At 35.7% G+C, this 21513-nt stretch overlaps 3 protein-coding genes across 12 annotated transcripts; 1 reads left to right on the top strand and 2 right to left on the bottom strand.

The window, feature by feature from the left end:
- The first annotated feature begins 1161 nt into the window (after positions 1-1161).
- STI (AAA-type ATPase family protein) lies at positions 1162-9093 on the top strand. 2 transcript variants are annotated; one of them, XM_011030136.1, is made up of 7 exons: positions 1162-3853; positions 4056-4275; positions 4788-5330; positions 6782-7487; positions 8275-8353; positions 8502-8556; positions 8973-9093. In XM_011030136.1, the coding sequence occupies exons 1-7, from the start codon at positions 1718-1720 to the stop codon at positions 9002-9004; spliced, it is 3771 nt and encodes a 1256-aa protein (XP_011028438.1). In that variant the 5' UTR covers positions 1162-1717; the 3' UTR covers positions 9005-9093. The 2 variants fall into 2 exon arrangements, with proteins under 2 accessions (XP_011028438.1, XP_011028437.1); XM_011030135.1 differs by lacking the exon at positions 8973-9093 and having other exon boundaries at positions 8502-8858.
- A 95-nt stretch (positions 9094-9188) lies between these two features.
- ISPD (Nucleotide-diphospho-sugar transferases superfamily protein) lies at positions 9189-15150 on the bottom strand. Of its 2 annotated transcripts, none has more exons than XM_011030133.1 (12): positions 14829-15144; positions 14674-14747; positions 14510-14581; positions 13175-13230; positions 12668-12747; positions 12455-12537; positions 11831-11908; positions 11657-11725; positions 10964-11032; positions 10817-10863; positions 9616-9706; positions 9189-9466 (listed from the first exon to the last, which is right to left on the bottom strand). In XM_011030133.1, the coding sequence occupies exons 1-12, from the start codon at positions 14980-14982 to the stop codon at positions 9410-9412; spliced, it is 930 nt and encodes a 309-aa protein (XP_011028435.1). In that variant the 5' UTR covers positions 14983-15144; the 3' UTR covers positions 9189-9409. The 2 variants fall into 2 exon arrangements, with proteins under 2 accessions (XP_011028435.1, XP_011028436.1); XM_011030134.1 differs by lacking the exons at positions 9189-9466; positions 9616-9706 and adding exons at positions 9736-9871; positions 9972-10029 and having other exon boundaries at positions 14829-15150.
- A 528-nt stretch (positions 15151-15678) lies between these two features.
- LOC105128450 (B3 domain-containing transcription factor VRN1-like) lies at positions 15679-20488 on the bottom strand. 8 transcript variants are annotated; one of them, XM_011030129.1, is made up of 9 exons: positions 20228-20488; positions 19235-19799; positions 18858-19060; positions 18427-18694; positions 18142-18303; positions 17922-18061; positions 17585-17752; positions 16186-16215; positions 15679-16073 (listed from the first exon to the last, which is right to left on the bottom strand). In XM_011030129.1, exons 1-8 carry the CDS (start codon positions 20321-20323, stop codon positions 16192-16194), a joined length of 1626 nt encoding a protein of 541 aa, XP_011028431.1. In that variant the 5' UTR covers positions 20324-20488; the 3' UTR covers positions 15679-16073; positions 16186-16191. The 8 variants fall into 8 exon arrangements, 7 of the variants coding, with proteins under 7 accessions (XP_011028431.1, XP_011028427.1, XP_011028432.1 ...); XR_842867.1 differs by lacking the exons at positions 15679-16073; positions 16186-16215 and adding an exon at positions 17203-17245 and having other exon boundaries at positions 17344-17752; XM_011030125.1 differs by lacking the exons at positions 15679-16073; positions 16186-16215 and having other exon boundaries at positions 17245-17752.
- Positions 20489-21513: the final 1025 nt, after the last annotated feature.

Genomic DNA, 21513 nt, shown 5'->3' with positions numbered 1-21513 from the left:
GGAGAAGATTTGTGTTGACCCAACAAAAAAGAGATCTTAAATCAAAGTATCATCACCATTAATTCATTCTCCAAAGAGTAATTAATAATCTCCTAATAGTATCACCATGATTTTGCTTTTTTATTTTATTTTTTTAACTCAAAGGGATTGACTAATAATGATATAATTAACAAATTATATTTCATTCCACCTATGGCTTATTGAGTTGAAACCTTATATCCCGTTTATAAATCTTTTTATTTAAATCCATCTTTTTATACATTTTTGCCATGACCGGGTTTAATAACATATAAATTTTGCAAAGATGTATTTTTAAGTTCTTGAAAGTTTTATTCTTCAATAAAATCTTTTAGTGTAGAAGATACAATTACCATGAAGAAAATGGTTAGAATGTGCACAAATTCAGTGCAAAAACCAAAATAAGATAAAATTTCAAATCTCCAATAAACGGCTATGCACAAATATTTCCTTGATGAAAAAATAAAGGTTATATTACCATAAATAATACAAATGAGGATCTCAAATTTCTTTTTTATGGAGATTATTTTCTTAAAAATAATTTATCATAATCATTAAATGTTACATAAAATATTTTTTTTAAGATAAAATCAAGATATAAAAACAAAGAAAATGATCGAAGAAAAAGCTATTAGATAAACTTAGTTTATTACATCAATAAATATAATAAATAAAATTATTTGAAATACTTGTATTATTAAAAGGTTTTTTTTAGAGTGTAATAACAGTTATTTTTTAAAGTATTTTTATTTAAAAAATATTTAAAAAATATTTTTTTATTTTTTAAAATTTATTTTTAATATTAGTATATTAAAATATTTTAAAATACTAAAAATAATTAATTTAAAATAAAAAAATAAATTTTAATAAAAAATAAGTTAATACCAAATATTGATAGAGATTATTTAAAAAAAAATTATCATAATTTCTAAGTTACATAAATTTTTTGTTTTTAAGATGCAAGAGAAGGATTGAAAAAGTGAGGTAAACTTAGTCTATGTGTATCAAGTAAATATATATAAAAAAATATTTAAAATATTATATTATCAAGTGAAAAAAAATATTATATTCGATATTTTGACCTAATAATCTTTATAATTATGAAAGAAAAAAACATGATCCAATGTAAGTAGCAATGAAAGAGACAAAAGAGAATCCTTGTTTGGAGGGAGCTTTCCATATGTTTCAACTTTCCTTTTCTTCCCATCTCATGTCCAAATTATGCCCAAAGAAAAGGTGAGAGAAGAGAGACAAGAGAGAAGACACGAACGACTCTCAAAAGATTCAATTCAACGTTCAAGACGTCATTTGGGGCGCCAACTGAGAGAAATCCAAACCCTAGTGAGAGAAAGAGAGTTTTCATAGAGAAAAGAGAAGAAAGAGAGAGTCTTGAGGTTATCTCACCACCCCTTCACTGCATCATCATGTGTGTGTACAAGTAATTAGTCAAAGAAAAACTCTTGTCAGATCTACACTCCTCACTCCAACCTTCCAAAAGCACACAAAAGTTTAAGAAAAAAGGTGTCTTTTTTCTGCGTTTTCACCATTCTTTCATTGCTTGTAAAATGTTCCTCGCTCAAATGATTGATATGGAGGTGCATGATTGAAGAAATGGGAATGCGGGTCTAATTCAAAATTGATTCTTTTTAATTTGATTGCGAGTGTGTGTTTGGTTGCTCGAATAATTTTGAAAAAGAAAATGTCAGAAATGAGATTTTCTGATCCAAGCAGACTTCATTTAAAGAAGGAGCTTACTCAAATCAGAAAGGCAGCTAGAGTTTTGAGAGATCCAGGAACAAGTTCTTCATGGAAGTCACCTCTTAATTCAGCTAGATCTGCAGCGACAATGGCGGCGGCGGCTTCTACTTCTGCTTCTGCTTGGAAGCATTTTGAGACTGAGAATGCAATCCAAAATGGTGGTGGTGGTGGTGGTAGTCATAATAACAATAGCGCCCATTTGGATTCGCATTTCAAGAGTGGGAATAATCATGGAAAAGACAAAAGAGTGTTCCTTTACAATTGGAAGTCTCAGAAATCTTCCAGTGAGAAGAGTGCATTGGCAAGGAATGATGCTGATGATGACTACGAGTCTCGTTCTATTCAAGGGAGCCTCGATGACAGCCTGAGTGATGCAAGAAATGCTGGGGATTCGAAGAGTGACACTTATTTGGGTGAGACAAGGTCTGCTGCAATGATTTTCAGGTGTAGAGATGCAAATCTCGTGTCACCGTCTATGAGAAGAGCTATGGGGATCAAGAAAAAGGGTAAGAAAACTAATGCCCGTTTCGATGTTTTGTCTAGATATCAACAAAAAGAGATGAACTTGAGGAGATTACTCAAGGGCCATCCTTCATTGGGCTTAGGTTTAGGTTTAGGAAGGGATGATGTTGTAGAGCAATCTGATGATACTGAAGAATATAGCAATTCAGAGTACTTAAGAAAGATTTCTGGGGCTTCCCCATTGCTGTTAAAACTTAAGCATATGAATCGGTCACATTCTCCATCAAAATTTTTGAGAACGACTCGAAAAGAGGACTCTTCTTATTCTCACAGCACACCTGCACTATCAGCTAGTTCTTATGATAGGTATCGTAAGCGCAATCCGAGCAATGTTGGATCTTGGGATGCCACCACAACCTCAGTGAATGATGGGGATGACGAGGATGATGATCATTTAGATTTACCTGGTCGCCAGGGATGTGGCATTCCTTGCTACTGGTCCAAACGGACGCCAAGATACAGAGGTGTATGTGGGAGTAGTTGTTGCTCACCTTCCCTTTCGGATACTTTAAGGAGAAAAGGAAGTAGCATGTTCTGTGGTAGTCAGTCACTGTATCATAGACGCCGACGTTCATGGTCAATTTCAAATAAGCGCAGAATTGGTTCAAGAACTGGACATGCATTGCTCCCATTGCTTACAAATAGTGGTGATGGCATAGGAGGGTCATCAATAGGAACTGGGCTTAGTGATGATGAGCTTTCTACAAACTATGGGGAACTTGATTTAGAGGCCTTGAGTAGATTGGATGGGAGGAGGTGGTCAAGTTGCAGGAGTCAGGATGGGTTGGAGATTGTGGCTTTAAATGGAGACGGAGAAGAGGAAGGCACACCTGAAAATATTGGAAGCTTAAGCCAGAAATACAAGCCAGTTTTCTTCAGTGAATTGATTGGGCAAAACATTGTTGTTCAATCACTTACCAATGCTATTTCTAGGGGAAGGATAGCACCAGTTTATCTTTTCCAAGGTCCACGTGGTATTGGTAAAACATCAGCAGCTAGGATTTTTGCCTCTGCCTTAAACTGCAAGTCTGCGGAAGAAATAAAACCATGTGGGTACTGTAGGGAATGCAGTGATTCCATTTCTGGGAAGACCAGGGATCTATGGGAAGTTGATGGCACTGACAAGAAGGGAATTGATAAAGTTAGATACCTTCTGAAGAAAATTTCGCATAGGCCCCCATTGGGCTCTTCACATTACAAGGTTTTTCTTATCGATGAGTGTCACTTGTTACCCTCTAAGATGTGGTTAGCATTTCTCAAGTTTCTTGAAGAACCACCACAGCGAGTTGTGTTCATATTTGTAACAACTGATCCTGATAATGTGCCCCGTACTGTACAATCACGATGTCAGAAGTACCTCTTCAACAAAATTAAAGATGGAGATATTGTAGCAAGACTGAGGAAAATTTCTAAAGAAGAGAATCTTGATGTTGAATTAGGTGCCCTGGATTTGATTGCTTTGAATGCAGATGGTTCACTTCGAGATGCTGAAACAATGTTAGACCAGTTGAGTTTGCTGGGGAAGAAGATAACATCGTCTCTTGTAAATGAATTGGTGAGTTCTGTCTACTGATGTGTCCTTTAACATTTTCTGCTTCAATCGGTTCACTTAGATTATTTTCAAATCTTGTTGGGAGAAGCCTAATTGGTGAATCATTAATAAGTATCATATAACTAGGTGAACAATACTTGTGAATTTCTGTTTAATGTATACTGAATTGTTTTTGAACTCGAATATGTACTTTCAACCATTTCAGGTGGGGGTTGTTTCAGATGAGAAATTACTGGAACTTTTGGAACTAGCGATGTCTTCAGACACTGCAGAAACAGTAAAAAGGGCCAGGGATTTGATGGACTCTGGCGTTGATCCAATGGTTTTGATGTCTCAACTGGCTAGCCTCATTATGGACATTATTGCTGGGACATACAATGTTGTTGATGCCAAACATGGAGATTCACTCTTTGGTACACACAACTGTGAGTAGCGGTTCCTTGCTCTTATACTGTGACCTTACAGCTCCCCCTTCTGCATATAAAAACTATGCATAGACTTATGAACCTTTTTTGTTTTTATCTTGAGCCAATAGATTGTATTGATCAGCAGCCAAACTGATTTCCTTGTGGTTGCAAAACAACCACAGGCTCCTTATGTTCCTTTTTCTTCTTGGGAAAACCTCCCTGAGATAGACAAAAACTAGAGCAAATACATGCTCAGGGAAGAATCAGTTAATTGCTTTTCAGATTAGATTTAGCTCAACTTTAATATGGTAATACTTGATGTACCTGCTTTAATGGCCTTTTTTTTATGTTCCTAGCTCATTTATTTGGACGCTAGCCTTTAGATTCACCTTCTCTGACTTTGATGCTCAATTTTACCATTTATTATATAGTATGAAGATCATATATATTTACAAACATGTGTATATTGGAATTCTAATTTTTCCTCAGAATGTTGTTAATCATTATGGATACTTCATTTGGTTTTTTAGTGACTGAAGCAGAACTGGAGAGACTAAAGCATGCTTTGAGGCTTCTTTCAGAGGCTGAGAAACAGCTAAGGATCTCAAGTGACCGCTCAACATGGTTCACAGCAACTCTTCTACAGCTTGGTTCTACACCTTCAATGGATCTCACTCAGTCAAGCAGCAGTAGGAGGCAGAGCTCCAGGACAACGGAGGAAGATCCTTCAAGTGCTTCAAAGGAATCCAACGTTTACAAGACAAAGTCCAATGCTCAATATTTGACTCGGAGATCAAGTTCACCTCCATCCCTATACAGGGAAATAAATGGATATTCCAGCCAACAAGGGGAATATGGTTTTAATGGCAAGCCCCCTCGTAGTCGATTGGTGAATAGCCGTACTTCATCTACTTCATTGGATGATGAAATAACTGGAAATATGATATTTAGATACAAAAACTCAGAGAAGTTGGATGATATATGGGAGAAATGTATTGAAAAGTGTCACTCACAGACACTGAGGCAGCTGCTGCATGCTCACGGAAAGCTTCTATCTATATCTGAAGTGGATGGTAAGTCCAACACTTTTCTATTTCATTTCCAATATCATTTTCTGGTAGAACTGTAACTGGAAATCATGATAAAAGAAAGAATACAACTTAAATACAAAAATTGTTTCCCTTGTTGATTTTACCTTCCATTTGATGTGGTTGCATATAGATCTATATCTGATCAACCATACATTACTCCCAATGTGCTTCTAGTGATTCTTGAGGACTTGATATGTGGGATAGAGATTCTAGATCTGTTGCCTATATGATCAAAATTAGTTATTTTTCTTTTGCCGGATGGCTGATCTGGTGAATGATGCTTCTTAGGCAAGTTGTGTGCTAGACAGTGAGGTAATGTGCTCAATTTGCAAAAACAAAGATATTTTTCTCCTCTGCTTGCTCTTTAAGTTTTTCCGTGAACCATAAGAGCATCTCATATTCGCTTGATCCTGGCAATCCTAATAAAACTGATTGTTAAATCCATATTTGAATCGTGAATTGGAAACCCATATTTGTGGTCGTGAATTGCAAGGTTCAGTAACAAATGAAAATAACATTATAAAAGCTATATAACAAGATATATAACAAGAAATATATTTCATAAACAAAAGAGAAATGATAATTTACTTAACAAAATGTGTGCCTATTCATTTACTTTAGTAGTTTTAAGTCACTTAATATCCCAAAGTCGCAAAATTCAACATATTTTTCTTTGTTACCTGATCCTTCTAATGACTCAATAACTTGTAAAATATATAAAAGCTATCTTCAAACTAGTTAAACTACTTGATCTCCTAGTTTTAATAAAAAGTATTAATCTTCCCTGATATTGACATCACCATTGCCATTCTTGATGTCTTTGGCACTCATGCTTTCATTCACCTTTTTCATTCTTTGTGAAAATTTACTTCATCATTTGTTGTAAATGGAATCACAGAAGAATGATCGCATCAATTCCTAATCTACCTTTATTTCATCATTGCCTTCTCTGTTTCTGAGTAGCTCCCGGGTTACAACTGTCCTTGTGAGTATTCAATATATAGCTGCCTACCACTCCACAATTCCTGCTTCATAACCTGCTTGTTTGGATGGATTGGGTTGTTCTTCACTCATTTTGCTTATAATTTTCTTCCTTGTAATGCAAAATTGATTTGATGTGACCAATGTTTATACCAGATTTTGATTGGCAAGTGTTAAGTACCAGTTAAATAAAAACACAATGGATGAAGTGAAAAAGTTACTTAAGCTGTGCATGAGACAAAAGTTATTTAAATTGGCAGAATGGAATATTTTCTGCAACTGGTGAAAATAACAATCGGGTGGATTGTTTTGATGTTTAAATTCCAATTCATCCTCGATAAATGAGTGATCTGTCTCTCTGCATGGATGTACATGTGGATGAATGTCTCTCTCTCTCTCTCTCTCTCTCTCTCTGTGCCTTCATATCTTGTGTGATATGCTTCTGCTTACAGGAGCCCTTGCTGTTTATGTTGCATTTGAGGACCAAGATATTAAAGCCAGAGCTGAAAGGTTTTTGAGCAGTATCACAAATTCAATTGAAATAGTCCTTAGACGCAATGTAGAGGTTAGAATTATTCTTATCACAGATGGTCTGGATTCTGTGATTTATGCAAATCAATCTGAGTTACAAGAAGGTCATAGGCAAGCAGACACTACGTTGGCAATTGAGCTGGGAAAGAAGGCTAATTGCTCTGGTGCAGTAGCTGGTTATTCCAATTTGGACTTGCAAGAGGAGTTCCCAAAACAATCCAAAGGAAGCTTTAATGATGCCAATGCTGAAAACAATGGAGAGAGGAAGCAGGAAATGCCAATGCAGAGAATAGAATCCATTATCCGTGAACAGAGGTTAGAAACTGCCTGGTTACAGGCGGCAGAGAAGGGCACTCCGGGATCATTGAGCTGTTTGAAACCCGAGAAGAATCAGGTGTTGCCTCAAGATGACACCTATCAACAAAGTCAAATAGATTCCATAGGTTCAGTGGCACCATCCTCCCAGACATGGGGAGATGAATTAAATCATGAACTCAAAGTATTGAAGATGCAGAATCGGAGGGTTCACCATAAGGACCAGATTGGCCATATGGTGGACCATTATCCAATATCACCAAGCTTATTGCATGGAAGTAGCTATGTGATCAATGGAAGCAAAGAAAGCCTGTGAGTCTTTTTCAGATCTCCTTTTGATTTTCCATGACTTTAGATTATTTTTACTAATTCTTTACCATATTTGCATGCATCTTTTAAAATTTTGCTAGCAGTTAACCTATTTGCATTTTTTCAGTTAAGCAGGCTAGTTTCTCTTGTTCTTCGTAGAGCTTTTACTGCATTTCAAAATCTAATCTGAAGAATATGCTAGTTGATATTTTTTTCATGGATAAAACTCACAATATTCATAGGCTCTGTATCAAAATAATGTAAAATTTGAGGATAAAAGAAATTAGCAATATATATAGAATGGTGCTGCTCGTCATAGATTACTTTTCAATACTTGTCTTCCCTCAAGAAGTTTGAATCAATGGAGAGATTTTAGAGATTATTTTAAGATTACTATAACTTATAAAAGCTTGAACTTGTTAACGAGATTCATCTTAACCTACCCTAACTGGTTCAAATAGAGGCTTAGTGGGGGGGTGTTTGTAGTGGTAATTAAATATTTTGTAAATTGCATTCTTTTCAAGTGACCAAAATGATCATTTTAAGACTGTCTTAAAGATAGCAGTGAGACAGTGGGTTTGCATCTCTATTGGACAAGTGATTGCTGTTTGTCTTTCTTCCTCCATCATCAGTATGTTTACATGGTTTTCGATGGTCATCTTTTTTGCCTGAATTGTGGAATACAGTGTCATAGAGAAGGAAGTGGGAGTGAATCAGGTTAAGCTCTATGTTGTGATGCATCAAAATTAATGTGTTGCGTAACTCTCAAACTCTTTACCTTTTTCTTTAGGGGATACGAGTCAAGTTCGGCTGGTGGAGGTTGCAGTGGGCTTTTATGTTGGCACACCAGCAAATCTAATAGAGGAAAGGTAAACCGATTTCAACCTGTTTTTTTTTTTTATTATTATTACAGTATAGCAGTGCCCAATTGATCTAGCACTTATTACCATTATCTTTTTGTTTAGTAAAAGGGTGTTTGCCCCTCATTGATCATGCTTTATTTCTGCACTTAAATAGGCGAAAGGTACTCCAGTTCAACCTCGAGGCAGAAGTGGGCGATTTTCATTGTTTGGTGAGTGTGCAAAGCAAAAGAAACCGGATAGCAGAAATACAAGATAACTGAGACATTTCGAATACATTCCCTGCTAGTAAAAGATGGTCTTTGGAACTTCACATTTTTCTGTATTTATTCATTCCGGGTCCAAGTCATTCTTACGGATGCAACCACAGAAAATATCTAATTTAAAGGTTTTGCTCTTGACGAGGGGCATATGTTTAGCTCCATCTATTTTTCTTTGCCCAACGGTGAATAAAGAAACTTGGGATGTTCGTCATGGTTTCTTGTTATTTGATGCAAATTATATTTCCCTTTCACTTTGCTTCTCGTTGTTTTAGTTGTCATGCAGTTACCAAACTCACCATGTTTTAGTTGTCATGCAGTTACCAAACTCTGGTAGTGTGATTGATAGAAGGGTTTCATTTTCCCAGGAAGTGTTCAGGGCACAAAAGAGGAGAGGTAACACCCTTCAACAGCTACAGCAACCTGGCAACTTTTCGTGCTACTCAGGCGACTGCAACCATTGAAATCCTGGGAATTCTTAAAAGAGTTACTGATGAGTTTTACATGGTTGTGAATTGTGATCGACACCACGCATGTCCATGTTATACAAAATAGAAATCAACTATACTCGAAATAAAAGAGTCGAAAATTGGCTCACTGCAGCTCATGATACTGATTATGTGTTAAAAATGAGCCTAACTAAAAACCATCTTTTGCTGGCTAAACAATGGTTTTGTTAAGCCAAAATTTCTCAGATTGCCTCCACCAAAATTCAGGTGAAGCTGAAATTTGAAATTGAAATTTAAGTATATTATTGTGTCCTACAAGAAAAATACGAAAGGAAAACAAGGTTCACTCCGATAACTCAAGAGCTCGTGCTTAAAATTCTCTCTGCTAGCAACAAATCATCAGGGGTTGTGACCTGCAAGTCAAGGGGTTTTAGTGTGGGTTTGTAATTGAAACAAAACTACTCTTATTCTGTAAGCATAAAAGAAAATTGACTGAAGTGCAGAGAAGAAACATATTTACAGTCTTTCATGCTAAGGTTCACAGAGTATATTTTTTCAATACCTTGATGTTTGTGTATGATCCTTCAGTGATGTATACTGGATGCTTAAGGTGCTCAACAATAGATACATCATCGGTGACTTCAAGACCCTCTCTGCACAATTACTAATGTCAGAATCCAACTCCTATGTGGAATCAGTAGAGAAAATTGATAATCTTGAATAAAGATGGTTCTCAAGGGTAGCATTTTCCACACAGAAGAATGCCTATTGCATGCAGCACGAGTAAAGAGATTAGGTGCTTAATAAGCCTTGTGCAACTAGTGTCCAATGAAAACAAAAGCAATGAAGTCAGTGTGAATGAGAAGCCAGAAAAGCCTCGTCTCCAAGGAATCATGGTATAGCAAGTCATATTCTTACAAAGCAGCTCTGGGGAAGAGGAAAGCCACAGTTGGTCTTTTTCAGATGATTTCTTCCTCTAGAGAGAGACAAGAAAGTGGTTCAATTTCATTATACAGAATGCATACTCACTATTAATAGGAAAATTTCTTACTAGGTATTGGTCACCAAACCAGCATTAGGGTGAATTACATGGACCAAAATTTTCAATAATTACACCAGTCCTCTCTCTTGTTTCTGAAATTTCAGCAATAGAAAGACCTCAAATTTTCAGCACCCACAGAATTTATTGATGAGAAAATGACACGGCCAAGTTTAGTCAGTATAGCTTATCTTAATATTAATGCAAGGCCGATTCAAATTTCAGGAGGACCAATATACTCTCCAAATCCATCCCCATTATAAATTCCTTGGAAACACCAGATCCCACTTGACTGAGCCCTCTGGCTATTAGCTATGAACAAAAACACAGAAACCACTTCTCGGAAATATGTTTCAACTATTCAATAGCTGACAAGTTTTTATTTGCCCCTCACAAAAACTCAAGCAGTCAGGTTTTTAAAACCTCAAAATATGAACCACCATTAAAGGAAATTTTCCTTTCTGACCACATTATGTTTACAAAAATAACATTGGTGTCCAACTCAGATGCCTATCTGTTGTTGTCAGATAATAGGGTATGTAAAAGTTCATTCAAGTTCTGCTGATAGATCCTGGGTCATAGAGGCAGCTTGATGTGAAATACTATTCCAAATTCGTTTATAGAGGCATTCCAAATTCGTTTATGCAATATCAACATATTGAAGGATAAAAGAGCTCCAGGGTAACATTTACTAGAGAAATCTATAGCAACTAATAATGCTTACCTGTTCACCAGCTCAAAGCCTTTCTTAAGCAACTCGGGTTTCATCACCTGTACAATAAGAATTATATGCAGTTAGATAAATTAGCATTCAAGTACTATTTTTGAGGAAGTAGAAAAAAAAATGATGATAAATTATAAATCCTTTAACCTGCGGGGTCTGCATTTCCCAAAGTGTTTTGCGGTCAAGAGTTCTCACTACAAAAGATTCACCATCTGCCTGCATAGAAATTAGTTAACAGATTATAAATTCTGTTAGATGTTAGGATTTATAATGCATGGATATCTAATTAATGGCATTTTAGTCAAGAGATCAAGGAAGCTAAGGAAAGTTATAAAAGCTGTTATGAGGCAGTAAGGATAATAAGGCAACAATATTAAGTAATGAATTCTTTTCAAATAAACTCTTTTCCAGAGCAATGAAAAGAATTTACACAAATAACAAAGTTGATACATGCATGATCTTCTATTTAATCAATTTCACAAAGAAGTACACTTGGACAGAATGAAAATTATTGAAGAAAATAAAACAAATAAATTCCTGTTTAGCTGTTCTTAGAAAGCTACATGAATGGCAGGAACATAAAGCTCAAATCTCTCAGTATTTATTGAAGTTATCAAATAAGAATGCACCCCAAACCAGTCATGCAAGAGTGAAAAAAAAGAAGAGAAAAACCAGACAACAACTATTTATGACCAATCAGCATTATTTCACATGATGCCTATAATATTCTTAGCTATTCTCAATCATTTCACGCCTCAAATATTTTAGTTCCTGTGCACACACAGCATATGAAAAAAGGTTCAATGCACACACAAGTAACTTCCAAAGAATATTATGTACCTCCTTGATTGTAGCTTTAACAGGAACACCAAGTACAGCAGCTCCATTTATCCAACCATCTTTAAGGACCTAGGCACAAGCAATTACCGTTTACTTGGATAGTCATTATCTAAAATGAAGTAAAAGTAGTAAAATCCACAGTTGATGCATTCACATTAAGTATTTCAATCCAACCTTTTCCACATCTTCTGACAATACCAGAGGCCTTGCCGAGTCATGGATGCAGACAAGCTCGGAATTCAAATCAACTTCCTGTGTAGAAAGTGGTATGCTATGTTTATAGATCGGACATTTCCAAACACTAACATGAATTATTGACTGATTGTAATCACAAACTTTACAGTGAGACACACCAAAGACAAGTAAATTGCTCTCATGCAGTGAAGCAACTTCAAGGAAACTCACAAGTAGCTTAGATATGAAAGGCATCATAGTGAAGAAGGCTATCCTAAAAAAGACATGTTAAGGTATCTTAGCAGGGGAATCTTATTATATTTTAAATGAAATATGAGATATGTTTTGCCAGGGTACTAGCAACACCACCCTCACCCTCTTCTAGAGAGATTAGCAACTCTTGTAGAGCTTCCCCGTCTCTACTAGTTGTTTGTATTAGATATTAGCAACCATGCTCTTCTGATCAGAATTATTTGAGCATATTTCTGAAAGCACACCAAAAAACCCAAGAAAGTATTAAATTTGCTTTAAAAACCATCCCGTAACAGTACACAACTGATAAAAAAATCAAGCATGGTATCGAAAACACATGAACTTCTCAACCAAAACAGATTGAGGCAGCACCTGAAGCCCACTGTATACAGAATCTTGTCTCTCCTTTCCTGGCAGTGCAAATTTAAGGTCTACATTGATCTGTTCTTGAGAATCTGAGAAAACAATAAAAAACTAGTTTGAATCTCCTAATATAAAAAAGTTTATCAACAACCCAATCAGAATCCATTTCCTGCAAAGGTAGGAAGACACACAGAGAGAGAGAGAGAGAGAGAGATCTGGAACCTTCAAAAATGTCCTTGTAGGATGGATCACAAACTACAATAATTTCTTTCACTTCATCCATTTCTGAGAAAGTGTACAAACTGCCAAAATATCATGCAGACATTTTCAGTAGGCATATGTTGCTTACATGCCAAACCTAGACTTGGTGAGCTGAGCTATGAAACCTTTTAACCAAAAATAACAGAAATAAACCCGGTCAAATTCAGGATACTCAAACTAAATAACCATTCATGATAATTTCAAATGACCATAGGGTGATTTGCAATTGCATGGTATGTTACAGTCTGTCTTGAATGTGTTGGGGAAGTAAACAAACCATACCATTGCCTTCAATTATTTCCACACAGATGCGACCTTACATCCAAACCTTTTAATTATAACATGCTAATATTTCTCGCTGTCACAAAACATAAGATGCTAAGTTTCCAAGATTCTGGCAGCATGATTAAAAGCTTCGACAGTGGTAAGGGGAGAAAAAAATAGTTGAAAAAAGTTGTTGTCATTTACCTATACAAAGCAATAGGTTGGCCAAGAAGTGGTAGATACTGCTTTGGCATGTTTGCCTAATCGCAAAAAGATAATAAAACCATCATCTGGAAGATAAAAAAAAACTATAGACAATGAACGAAATTAAAAGCAACTTGTAGATGTCAGAGAAAGAACTTATGAACTTAAATATGTAATAACAGATACTGAAAAAAAAAAACACAAATGCAAACCTAAAATCAAACAAAACAATGGTGGCATAGTTAACTCAGAAACGCATGCATTCCAAAACCTGAAAACCAATCGGTCAGAAAAATCCCATCAAGAATTTCCAAGGTAGGCTTATGACTATCATTGTTGGAAATAGAGAATTCAATACAAAGCAGAGCAGAATGGGTTATTATGCAAGGTCATGCAAACAATTATGTACCCTGAAGTGTGTTTGGTCTCATTTATGTTTTAAATGTTAAGAAACTATCAAACTCTAGTGTATTTACACTTTATATCTCTTTTTTTTCTTTATCCTCTTTTTAATCAATATGCAAATTAATTATATGTTCAGTATGTCCTTGATTTCCACATAATGCATTATTATTGTTACCATTTAAAGAAATGTTAATTGCTATATGGAAAAGTAACACTGTGATGACAGTAACACAGAAAGCCAGTTATGATGATTAGCCACATGAATCATAGAGCACTGGACATAGTGACTTGGATTGAGAGTAATGCAAAGCCAAGAGGCAGACCAATCAGAAACATCCAGCAGGTATGATGCATTTGGGGTATAACACACTAGGAAGGTTTAAGAATTGTTCAGTGTAAACAATAATTAATATAACACACTAGGAAGGTTTAAGAATTGTTCAGTGTAGACACTAATTAATTCTATTACTGAGCTAGGCGATAGATGTAAGACAGTATTGGCCTCCATACACATAATGGGAATTAACACCTTCACCCACAGCTTAATGGATATGCTTAAATGGAGCTAGTAATTAACAACCCTCTTTCCTAATCAGATTGAACTGAACCGATCCATTACATTCATGAAAGAAAAGTAAGGCTACTCGCAATCTCATAAGCAATCCAAGTAATTGGGAACTCCAACAACTGGGCTAAGATTACACCTAACAATTGCATTGTGGCGTATATCAAGCAAGAGAACAGAATAATTGCAAGCTGGGATTAGGAGCGACGATGCCAGGCACATTCCATAACACAGGCAAAGAAAATGGTTAACAACTTAAACCAATACAGGCAAAGAAAATGGTTAACAACTTAAAACAAAAGACATGCCATAATTTGGAAATAAGAGCGAATCAAAGGCAAATATAATAATAACAAAGAACATACACCCATTCTTTTTCCCTGCCCTCCAGCCAACAGAATAACAGAAACACTCTTCTCTTTAACAACTCCAGATATCTGAGACAAAAAGACAACAACATAGAATATTAACAATTATTACCCTTTAGCATACATTAAGAAAGAGACCCAAGGGTCTGAAGACTATTTACATCATCAACTTGAGCAGAGCTCTTGGTAGTAAAAGGGAGGATTTTGGGCTTCTGGGTCAGCTTGAATTTATGTCCTGAAACCAAACTCCATCAAAACAAAATCAAGAGCATTAATTTATAAGCAAGAAAGAAGAAAGAAGGAAACTTTGGCTTGCCTGGAGATTGAAGGAGGAGATTGGAGTTGAAGTGTAGAGATGGGGAAGGAAGTGAGTGATTGCTAGTGGATATAAAGGATAGATTTTTAAGAGTTTTGCAAGGAAAAGAGAGACTAGTGAGGTTCATCTGAGAAAGAAGAAGATGGGGACTCATTTCTCTCCTTCTCTCTGGGTCTCTTTGGCCTCTGTGTTTGGACAGGTGAAAATTTAACAACTAAAGAAATGACTTGTCTTCAACTGTATTTTTTACTGGCCACTGATTCTTTGGATGGAAACACCAAAGTTTTTAGCATATTCTGCTTCGTCGCCTTGCCAGTTGTCAACCTGACTCTCCTTATCCAAGAAAAAAAGTGTACGAGTAGATCTTGCTAGGTTCAAGGTGTCTCGTGGGAGTGCTCTTGTTTTTGTTTTTTAATATTTTTTAAAAGTATTTTAATCTTAAAAAATAATTAAATTGATATTTTTTTTTTTTTAATCTTAAAAAATAATTAAATTGATATCTTTTTTTTTTATTTTTTAAAATAATGGGTTTAATGTTAAAAATTATATATAAAAAAAATCTAAAAAATCAATGATCACCTAGAATTTAGTCAGCGATTTGATTATGTTTTAGGAAAAAAAAAAACAGAAATAATCAGAGGAAAAAAAAAGTGTTTTTACGGTAATTTATTTACTTCCCTTGCTATGGCATCATGTACTAATTGCAAAACAATAGAAAAGGTTAAAAAAAAAGAAAGAAAAAAACACTTGCAAGCTTCCCATTATCTTGAGAAAATGTCGCTCTTGCAGCTTACATACTGTATAGGAAAAGAATTCCTTTCTTACTTGGAGCCTCATGGACAAAACAAGCCAAGGTTAAGCAAGAGTGAATACAACCAAGCAAACTTTATCTGTGGCATCCATGAATCACAGGAGCTTCAGTGATAGAAAATGTGAACCAAGATCATCAACAACAAGACAGCAAGTAGCTCAGCAGCTTGAATATTAATGCCAAAGTGGATCAAAGATTTCATTTGCGTTGCAGATAATTAGCCAAGAGGTCCCAACCAGTAATGAACAATTGAATATTGAGGAATTTAGCTTATAAAAGTAAACATGCTTGAGTGCTAAACTCCTAATGGATTAATTCCGAAGGTGGCCATTACCATTAATGATCCATTTAAGAGGACAGAACAGAGTAGAAGAAATTCTAACAACAATTACAACAAATCCGTATCCGACTATTCAGATCTCCTCTTGCATTAGTTTCTTAAGAGATGCCTGCTTTCATGTGTTCATAAACCTACCGTGCAGAACTAACTAACTAATTTGAAGAATGGATATGTTGAGATGAATCTAAGAAAGCAGCTAAGCAGAACAGTTTTTAGCAGAGAAATCCCCAACTTCCCTGCATTACATAAATCAAAAAGTCAATTTACTCAACTCTCTGAATTGTTTTGAAAGTCTGATATATAAAGGAAGTAGTAGCCTAAGAGCCTGGCATGCTTCGCTTTGAGATGAGCAATTATATTATCCATGGTACCTTACGATTCACTAAAGGTTCTGAAGCATGTATACACACGATGTAGTTTCGCAGGAAATGAGAAGACTTGAGAGGACAAAAGGAAGTTAAAATGGAAACCTTCAGCATTAATTACTAACCAAAACCCAGTATTTTGATTCCTGCTATGCTTCTTTTTTATCCTTTTTAATGCAAGTACCAAATATTTAACATGCAAAGCCTACTGGGACAGAATTACATAGAAAAAAGAGCTATCATTGATGAAGAGAATCCTCAAGAATTATCTTGAAAAAATGAGGCGGTTTTTCCACAAACATCAAGGGCTTACTATCTCCCATTGCTAACCTGTTCAAATATTATTGCCCTTCTGCGATTCCCTTTTTCATGAAACTTTTATCTGTTTATAAACAGATAATACCGAATCCATATGGCTAGTGATATTTATAGAGCTGCTTTGCTCAACTTAATTCTGCTTTCAGCTAGTACAAGCAGCTTTTGTATTGGTAGTGTTAATGATTTAATCGACTCACCAAACAAAGTATTCAATTAACCCTCTGAATTTTCGGTATGAGGGAGGGAGTAGCAATCATACCCTGGACCTGTGGTGTCTTGTGATTCTTAAGTTGCACTGGTTAATGTTCTATGGCAGTAGAGACAAATACAGAAAAAAAAGGAAAAAAACGTCTTTTGTTTGAAGTACGAAGACGGAACATAAAAATAAATCTGTCTTCTACACAATTTCAGAGTGAATTTCTATCTTTTAAAAACATAAAAGATAGGGAGACATGTCCCTCTATCCTAATTGTTTGCAACTCTTCTGTTATTGTCTTGGGACATAAAGATAGAGATACTTGGAATAGAGGGGATAATCAGAAATTAATGCAGGAGGGCAACGTGACCAACTTTAACCTGAAGTCTTCAAAAAAACCAAATGCATGGCAGATAATCAGTCAATAATTCCCACCCAAAATGGACGTTAGACTACTTGCACGCTAAACATGGTCAAGTTCTTACAATGGGGTTCAACAGAGCTGGGTCATTCAGCTTAATAAAGCTGCACAGTGGTCCATTTAAGAGACTAAAGAGGCAAAAGAGGAATTCTTAAGAACATTTCTTCGTTCTTAATGCATCCATGTGACCATAACAAAATGCTTGCTAGAAAGAGATTCATGGGGCAAGCTTAGCGACCACTTCTGGAAATTGAAACTTTCAGCATGCCATTCTTGATAATCTCAAAGGCACAAGCATCTCCCACCTGCAGAGAATTTTCTCTTGCAAATCTTGCCCAGCCGGCAGATAATATAGCTTGTCTTTGAGACCAACGGACGATCAACTTCACAGGCCATGATCTATCTGCAACTTGAAGCATAACAATCTGACTTTTGTGCTTCAAGTACCTCTCAACGAAGCTCATCGGCACGGACTGCACAAGGTATATATGAATTTAAAGTACATGTATACAATCTTGGCGCAAAGTAGGAGTGCTTCTCCTCTCTAGCATTACTAGAACGCTTATGGAGACTGTTCCAAAGATATACTATGATAGCATGATTCTTACAAACATGCATGCAAGAATATGTTGACAAACCTACCACGAAGGATTTGTTGAGATAATATGACCGTAGAACAACTTTGAAGAATGGATGTGTTGAGATGAATTTGCTCTCAGTTTCGGAACCTTGAGTAACCAGCACAGAAGAACTATTTTTTAGCTCAGGTTTCCCAAACTTGTCTAAGTAAATTTTAACAGTCAAACGATGAACAAGAAGTCATTTCTCTTCACTAAATAGTTGAGAAGTTGTCAGCCCTTACCGGGTTCAACTTCAAATCTTGATTCAGAATGCTCAAATTCTCCAGGTTTATGTTCATCATCAGGGTTAGAAATTCCAGCACCACCTCTGCTATTCCATTCAGATTGAGGTTTAGCTACCAGGCTTTTATTTGGTTTAACTTGATTGGCTCCTCCCATATCTGCTGATACAAAACAGAAATCCACAATCAGAGTCAGATGAACGGAGCATTTCTTATCCAAAAAGAAACTATATCACTCAATCTCTATACATCGAAGAAAGAGAGAGGGAGGAGGTTCTTACTCACCTAATGACAGGAGACTCTTTACATCCTTCAGGTGGAAAAACTCAACTTTCAAAGACATTTTAGTAACATTAATCAGTTCAAAGACGCAAAAGTCACCAACAACCAGATTATTGTCCTTGGCAAATGCCCTCCATCCATGACAGAATATGACTCCAGATTTTGTGCGATTGTAGTACTTAACCGGCCAGGTTCTACCATCTGCAACACAAAGGGTGACGTTGCCTTGTTTTTTGGTGAAATACTTTCGAGCAAAGCTGCTTGGTACACTCTACAAAAGTTCAAAAATGTTGGAAAGATAATCTTAGTTTCAATCAAGAGAACAAAAGTTCAGTCATCTGTGTGCTTCTTCCTCTCTGAAAAATACTGCATACGCAAGTTGGATCAAGCAAAGAATAGTCCCTCAGGTTTTCAATTTAAACTTGAAAGATTACCAATTTATATCCAGTATGAACATATGATGGGCTCATGGCAACCTTGAAGAAGGGATTTTCAGATTTGAAAGCAGTAGTTCTGCATAGAGCTTTAGCTTTTTCATAGCATGTCAGCGGTCGCATATTTGCAATAGCCCCAGCATGCGATAATTTTTGACCCCTAGCCATTAACATGCCTCGACCACCTCTGATGGAAACTTCCTCTGAAAATGAAGTAAAATTATGAGAAAAGCATACGACACCAGCTTGTTTTCCAATCGAAAAGACATTAAATAATATCATATTTCAATGAAGTAAAATTATGAGAAAATCATATGACACCAGCTTGTTTTCCAATCGAAAAGACATTAAATAATATCATATTTCAATCTGCATACCATCAAGTCCCCTGACAGAACAACACAACCTTGCCTTCGTCTTGGAACTCTCTAGCTTCATCCCCCTAGACCAAGTGCCTGTAGGCGGAACCACCACCGAAGTGTTTAGCTTTGAACAGGTCCCAGTTTCATAAGTTGAATAGGTTCTCACCATCTTGTGAGGCCGAGGACATGGTAATGGTGATTTCTTTCTTGTTCTTCGCGATGGTGAAAAGTGGTCCAGGATTTCAACCGAGTTATTTTCTTCCCCTCTATCCTTCTTGCACTCTTTGAGCAGTCCACGACCAGACACCTCACTGCGGTTGTTCTTATGTGGATAATCTATCTCGGTGGCACTATTGTCAAATATGAGGACATGGAAATCACAATTTCCTTCATATTCAAAAACAAGGAAGTGGCCACAGGCTACAGAGTAATGCTCTGCAAATTCCTTCCAACCCTTTTGCAGCCAAACTTTACCATCACGCCTTTTCAACTCAATTTCCCAAGCCTCACCAAGGACCTTAAGGCGTGCCAGATTTGTGAGATCCATCCCACATCTCGTCACAAACTTTTGTGGAAGCATCTGAAACAAATACCAAAGAAGAAAAATCACAAATACACATACAACAATGTTGTGTAATTCTACCCTTCAATTGGATTCTTGGCTTGTTATCCTCCAGAGAGAGGAGTTGGAGAATGATCTTAACCCACTACAGCATCATCAACCCAAGCCCAATATTATGATTCCTGACATGGTTTTTTTAACAAGTACCAAATAATATTCTACATGCAAAAGCTACTGGAAACAGTACAGAATCATGGAGAAAAGGAGAGCTAGTTAAGCTGATGATCTACCAAAAAGAGAAAAGGAGAGCTAGTTAAGCTGATGATGATCTACCAAAAGCAGAATCAAGCATGTCAAAGCCATAGACTTGTCATGAGGTGAATAGTCTTAAAGATGCATAATACATGGGGAAATAAGAAAAAAAATAAAAATAAAAAATGGCTCACCAGCTTTCCTTCACGAAGAGAATCCTCGAGAATTACCTTGAAAAAATGGGGTGGTTTTGCCACAAACATCAAGGGTTTACCATCACCTTCACCCATTGTTAAGCAGTAAGCAGCTCAAGGGCTGTCGTCCTTGTGCTACTTCGTTACAGTGAGAGTTCTATCTATATATTTATACACAAATAGAACTGAACTGACCCCATATAAACCAGTGCATGCTAATTGTGCTCCACTGCTTCAGCTCTGTGAATCATAATTGGGTTATTAAAGAAAGTACCAAACTCCATTGAGTGATTCACCAACCTCCTCAATGCAAGTATCCGAATTTAATTATTGAGGTTTTGGGTTTGTTTTCCAAAGCTTTGTAGTTCGAGTGATATAAATTTTAGGTTCTTTAAAGATTTATATAGTTGTTATTACGTATGTTTGTTGCTGTGACAATCGTCCACTTAAAAGTATTTATTTGACAAATATAAATAAATAAAGAATTTTTATTTTTTATTTGTAAAACTAAGAATTCTAATTAATTTTAAAGATTAGGTATAATGACTAGTCGCATAAAAAAAAAATATTAACACCCCAAATACATCATATCTAAAATAAATTACATTGTTTAATTGTATGATATATACTAAAGTTTAATTGTTTATCTATCTATAATTTAAAAAAAAAATCACCCTTAATAAAGAGATCATTATCTTATCGAGTAAAAACTTAACTATTCTGATATATATATATATAAAAAAACTATCTTTTTAATATCGGGAATATATTTTACGTATAAATTTATAATCCCTGATACTAAAATAAAACAAAATATATTTTTAAGTTTTTTAAAATATTGACCTAGTTCTTATGACTTTAATAAACTGGTTATTAAAGCTAAAATGCATGTTAAAACATATTTTTTAAAACTTTTCTTTGCATGAAAATACGATATATTTTTTTTAAAGACTTGACTGTATGTACGAAAACAAGATTCTTTTTTTATATAATTTTTGCAAGGTTTTAATGAAAATCTGATATTTTGATACCAAATTTATATCTTTATAGTATAAAAATATAAACCAATATTAATCAAAATAGATAAAAAAAAAACATGCAAGAAAATTACAATTTTTAAAAAATATTTTTTAAACTTTTTTAAATGGACTGAACCGGACCTAACCCACTCATTTTGGGCTTAGCGGACTTGTCCGAGCCAGTAAACAATGAAGAACTCTCCACTGTTCACATGCAACGTGAATAGTGGAGACAAAGAGCAGATGAAAAAGAAGGAAGAAGAGAAG

This window comes from Populus euphratica, unplaced genomic scaffold, assembly GCF_000495115.2.
Source record: "Populus euphratica unplaced genomic scaffold, PopEup_1.0 scaffold14.1, whole genome shotgun sequence".
Taxonomy (NCBI): Eukaryota; Viridiplantae; Streptophyta; class Magnoliopsida; order Malpighiales; family Salicaceae; genus Populus; species Populus euphratica.
This window is presented reverse-complemented; position numbering and strand designations above follow the sequence as displayed.

Excerpts from the sequence above, each read along its gene's own strand:
- STI (XM_011030135.1), top strand. The coding sequence starts at position 1,718 with ATGTCAGAAATGAGATTTTCTGATCCAAGCAGACTTCATTTAAAGAAG. Across the intron at positions 3,854-4,055 it reads CGTCTCTTGTAAATGAATTG|GTGGGGGTTGTTTCAGATGA; the intron begins GTGAGTTCTGTC and ends CAACCATTTCAG. Across the intron at positions 4,276-4,787 it reads ACTCTTTGGTACACACAACT|TGACTGAAGCAGAACTGGAG; the intron begins GTGAGTAGCGGT and ends TTGGTTTTTTAG.
- ISPD (XM_011030133.1), bottom strand. The coding sequence starts at position 14,982 with ATGAGTCCCCATCTTCTTCTTTCTCAGATGAACCTCACTAGTCTCTCT. Across the intron at positions 12,748-13,174 it reads CAACCTATTGCTTTGTATAG|TTTGTACACTTTCTCAGAAA; the intron begins GTAAATGACAAC and ends ATATTTTGGCAG. Across the intron at positions 11,726-11,830 it reads TGTCAGAAGATGTGGAAAAG|GTCCTTAAAGATGGTTGGAT; the intron begins GTTGGATTGAAA and ends GCTTGTGCCTAG.
- LOC105128450 (XM_011030125.1), bottom strand. The coding sequence starts at position 20,323 with ATGGGTGAAGGTGATGGTAAACCCTTGATGTTTGTGGCAAAACCACCC. Across the intron at positions 18,304-18,426 it reads AAAGAGTCTCCTGTCATTAG|CAGATATGGGAGGAGCCAAT; the intron begins GTGAGTAAGAAC and ends GTTTTGTATCAG. Across the intron at positions 18,062-18,141 it reads AAGATTTGAAGTTGAACCCG|ACAAGTTTGGGAAACCTGAG; the intron begins GTAAGGGCTGAC and ends AAATTTACTTAG.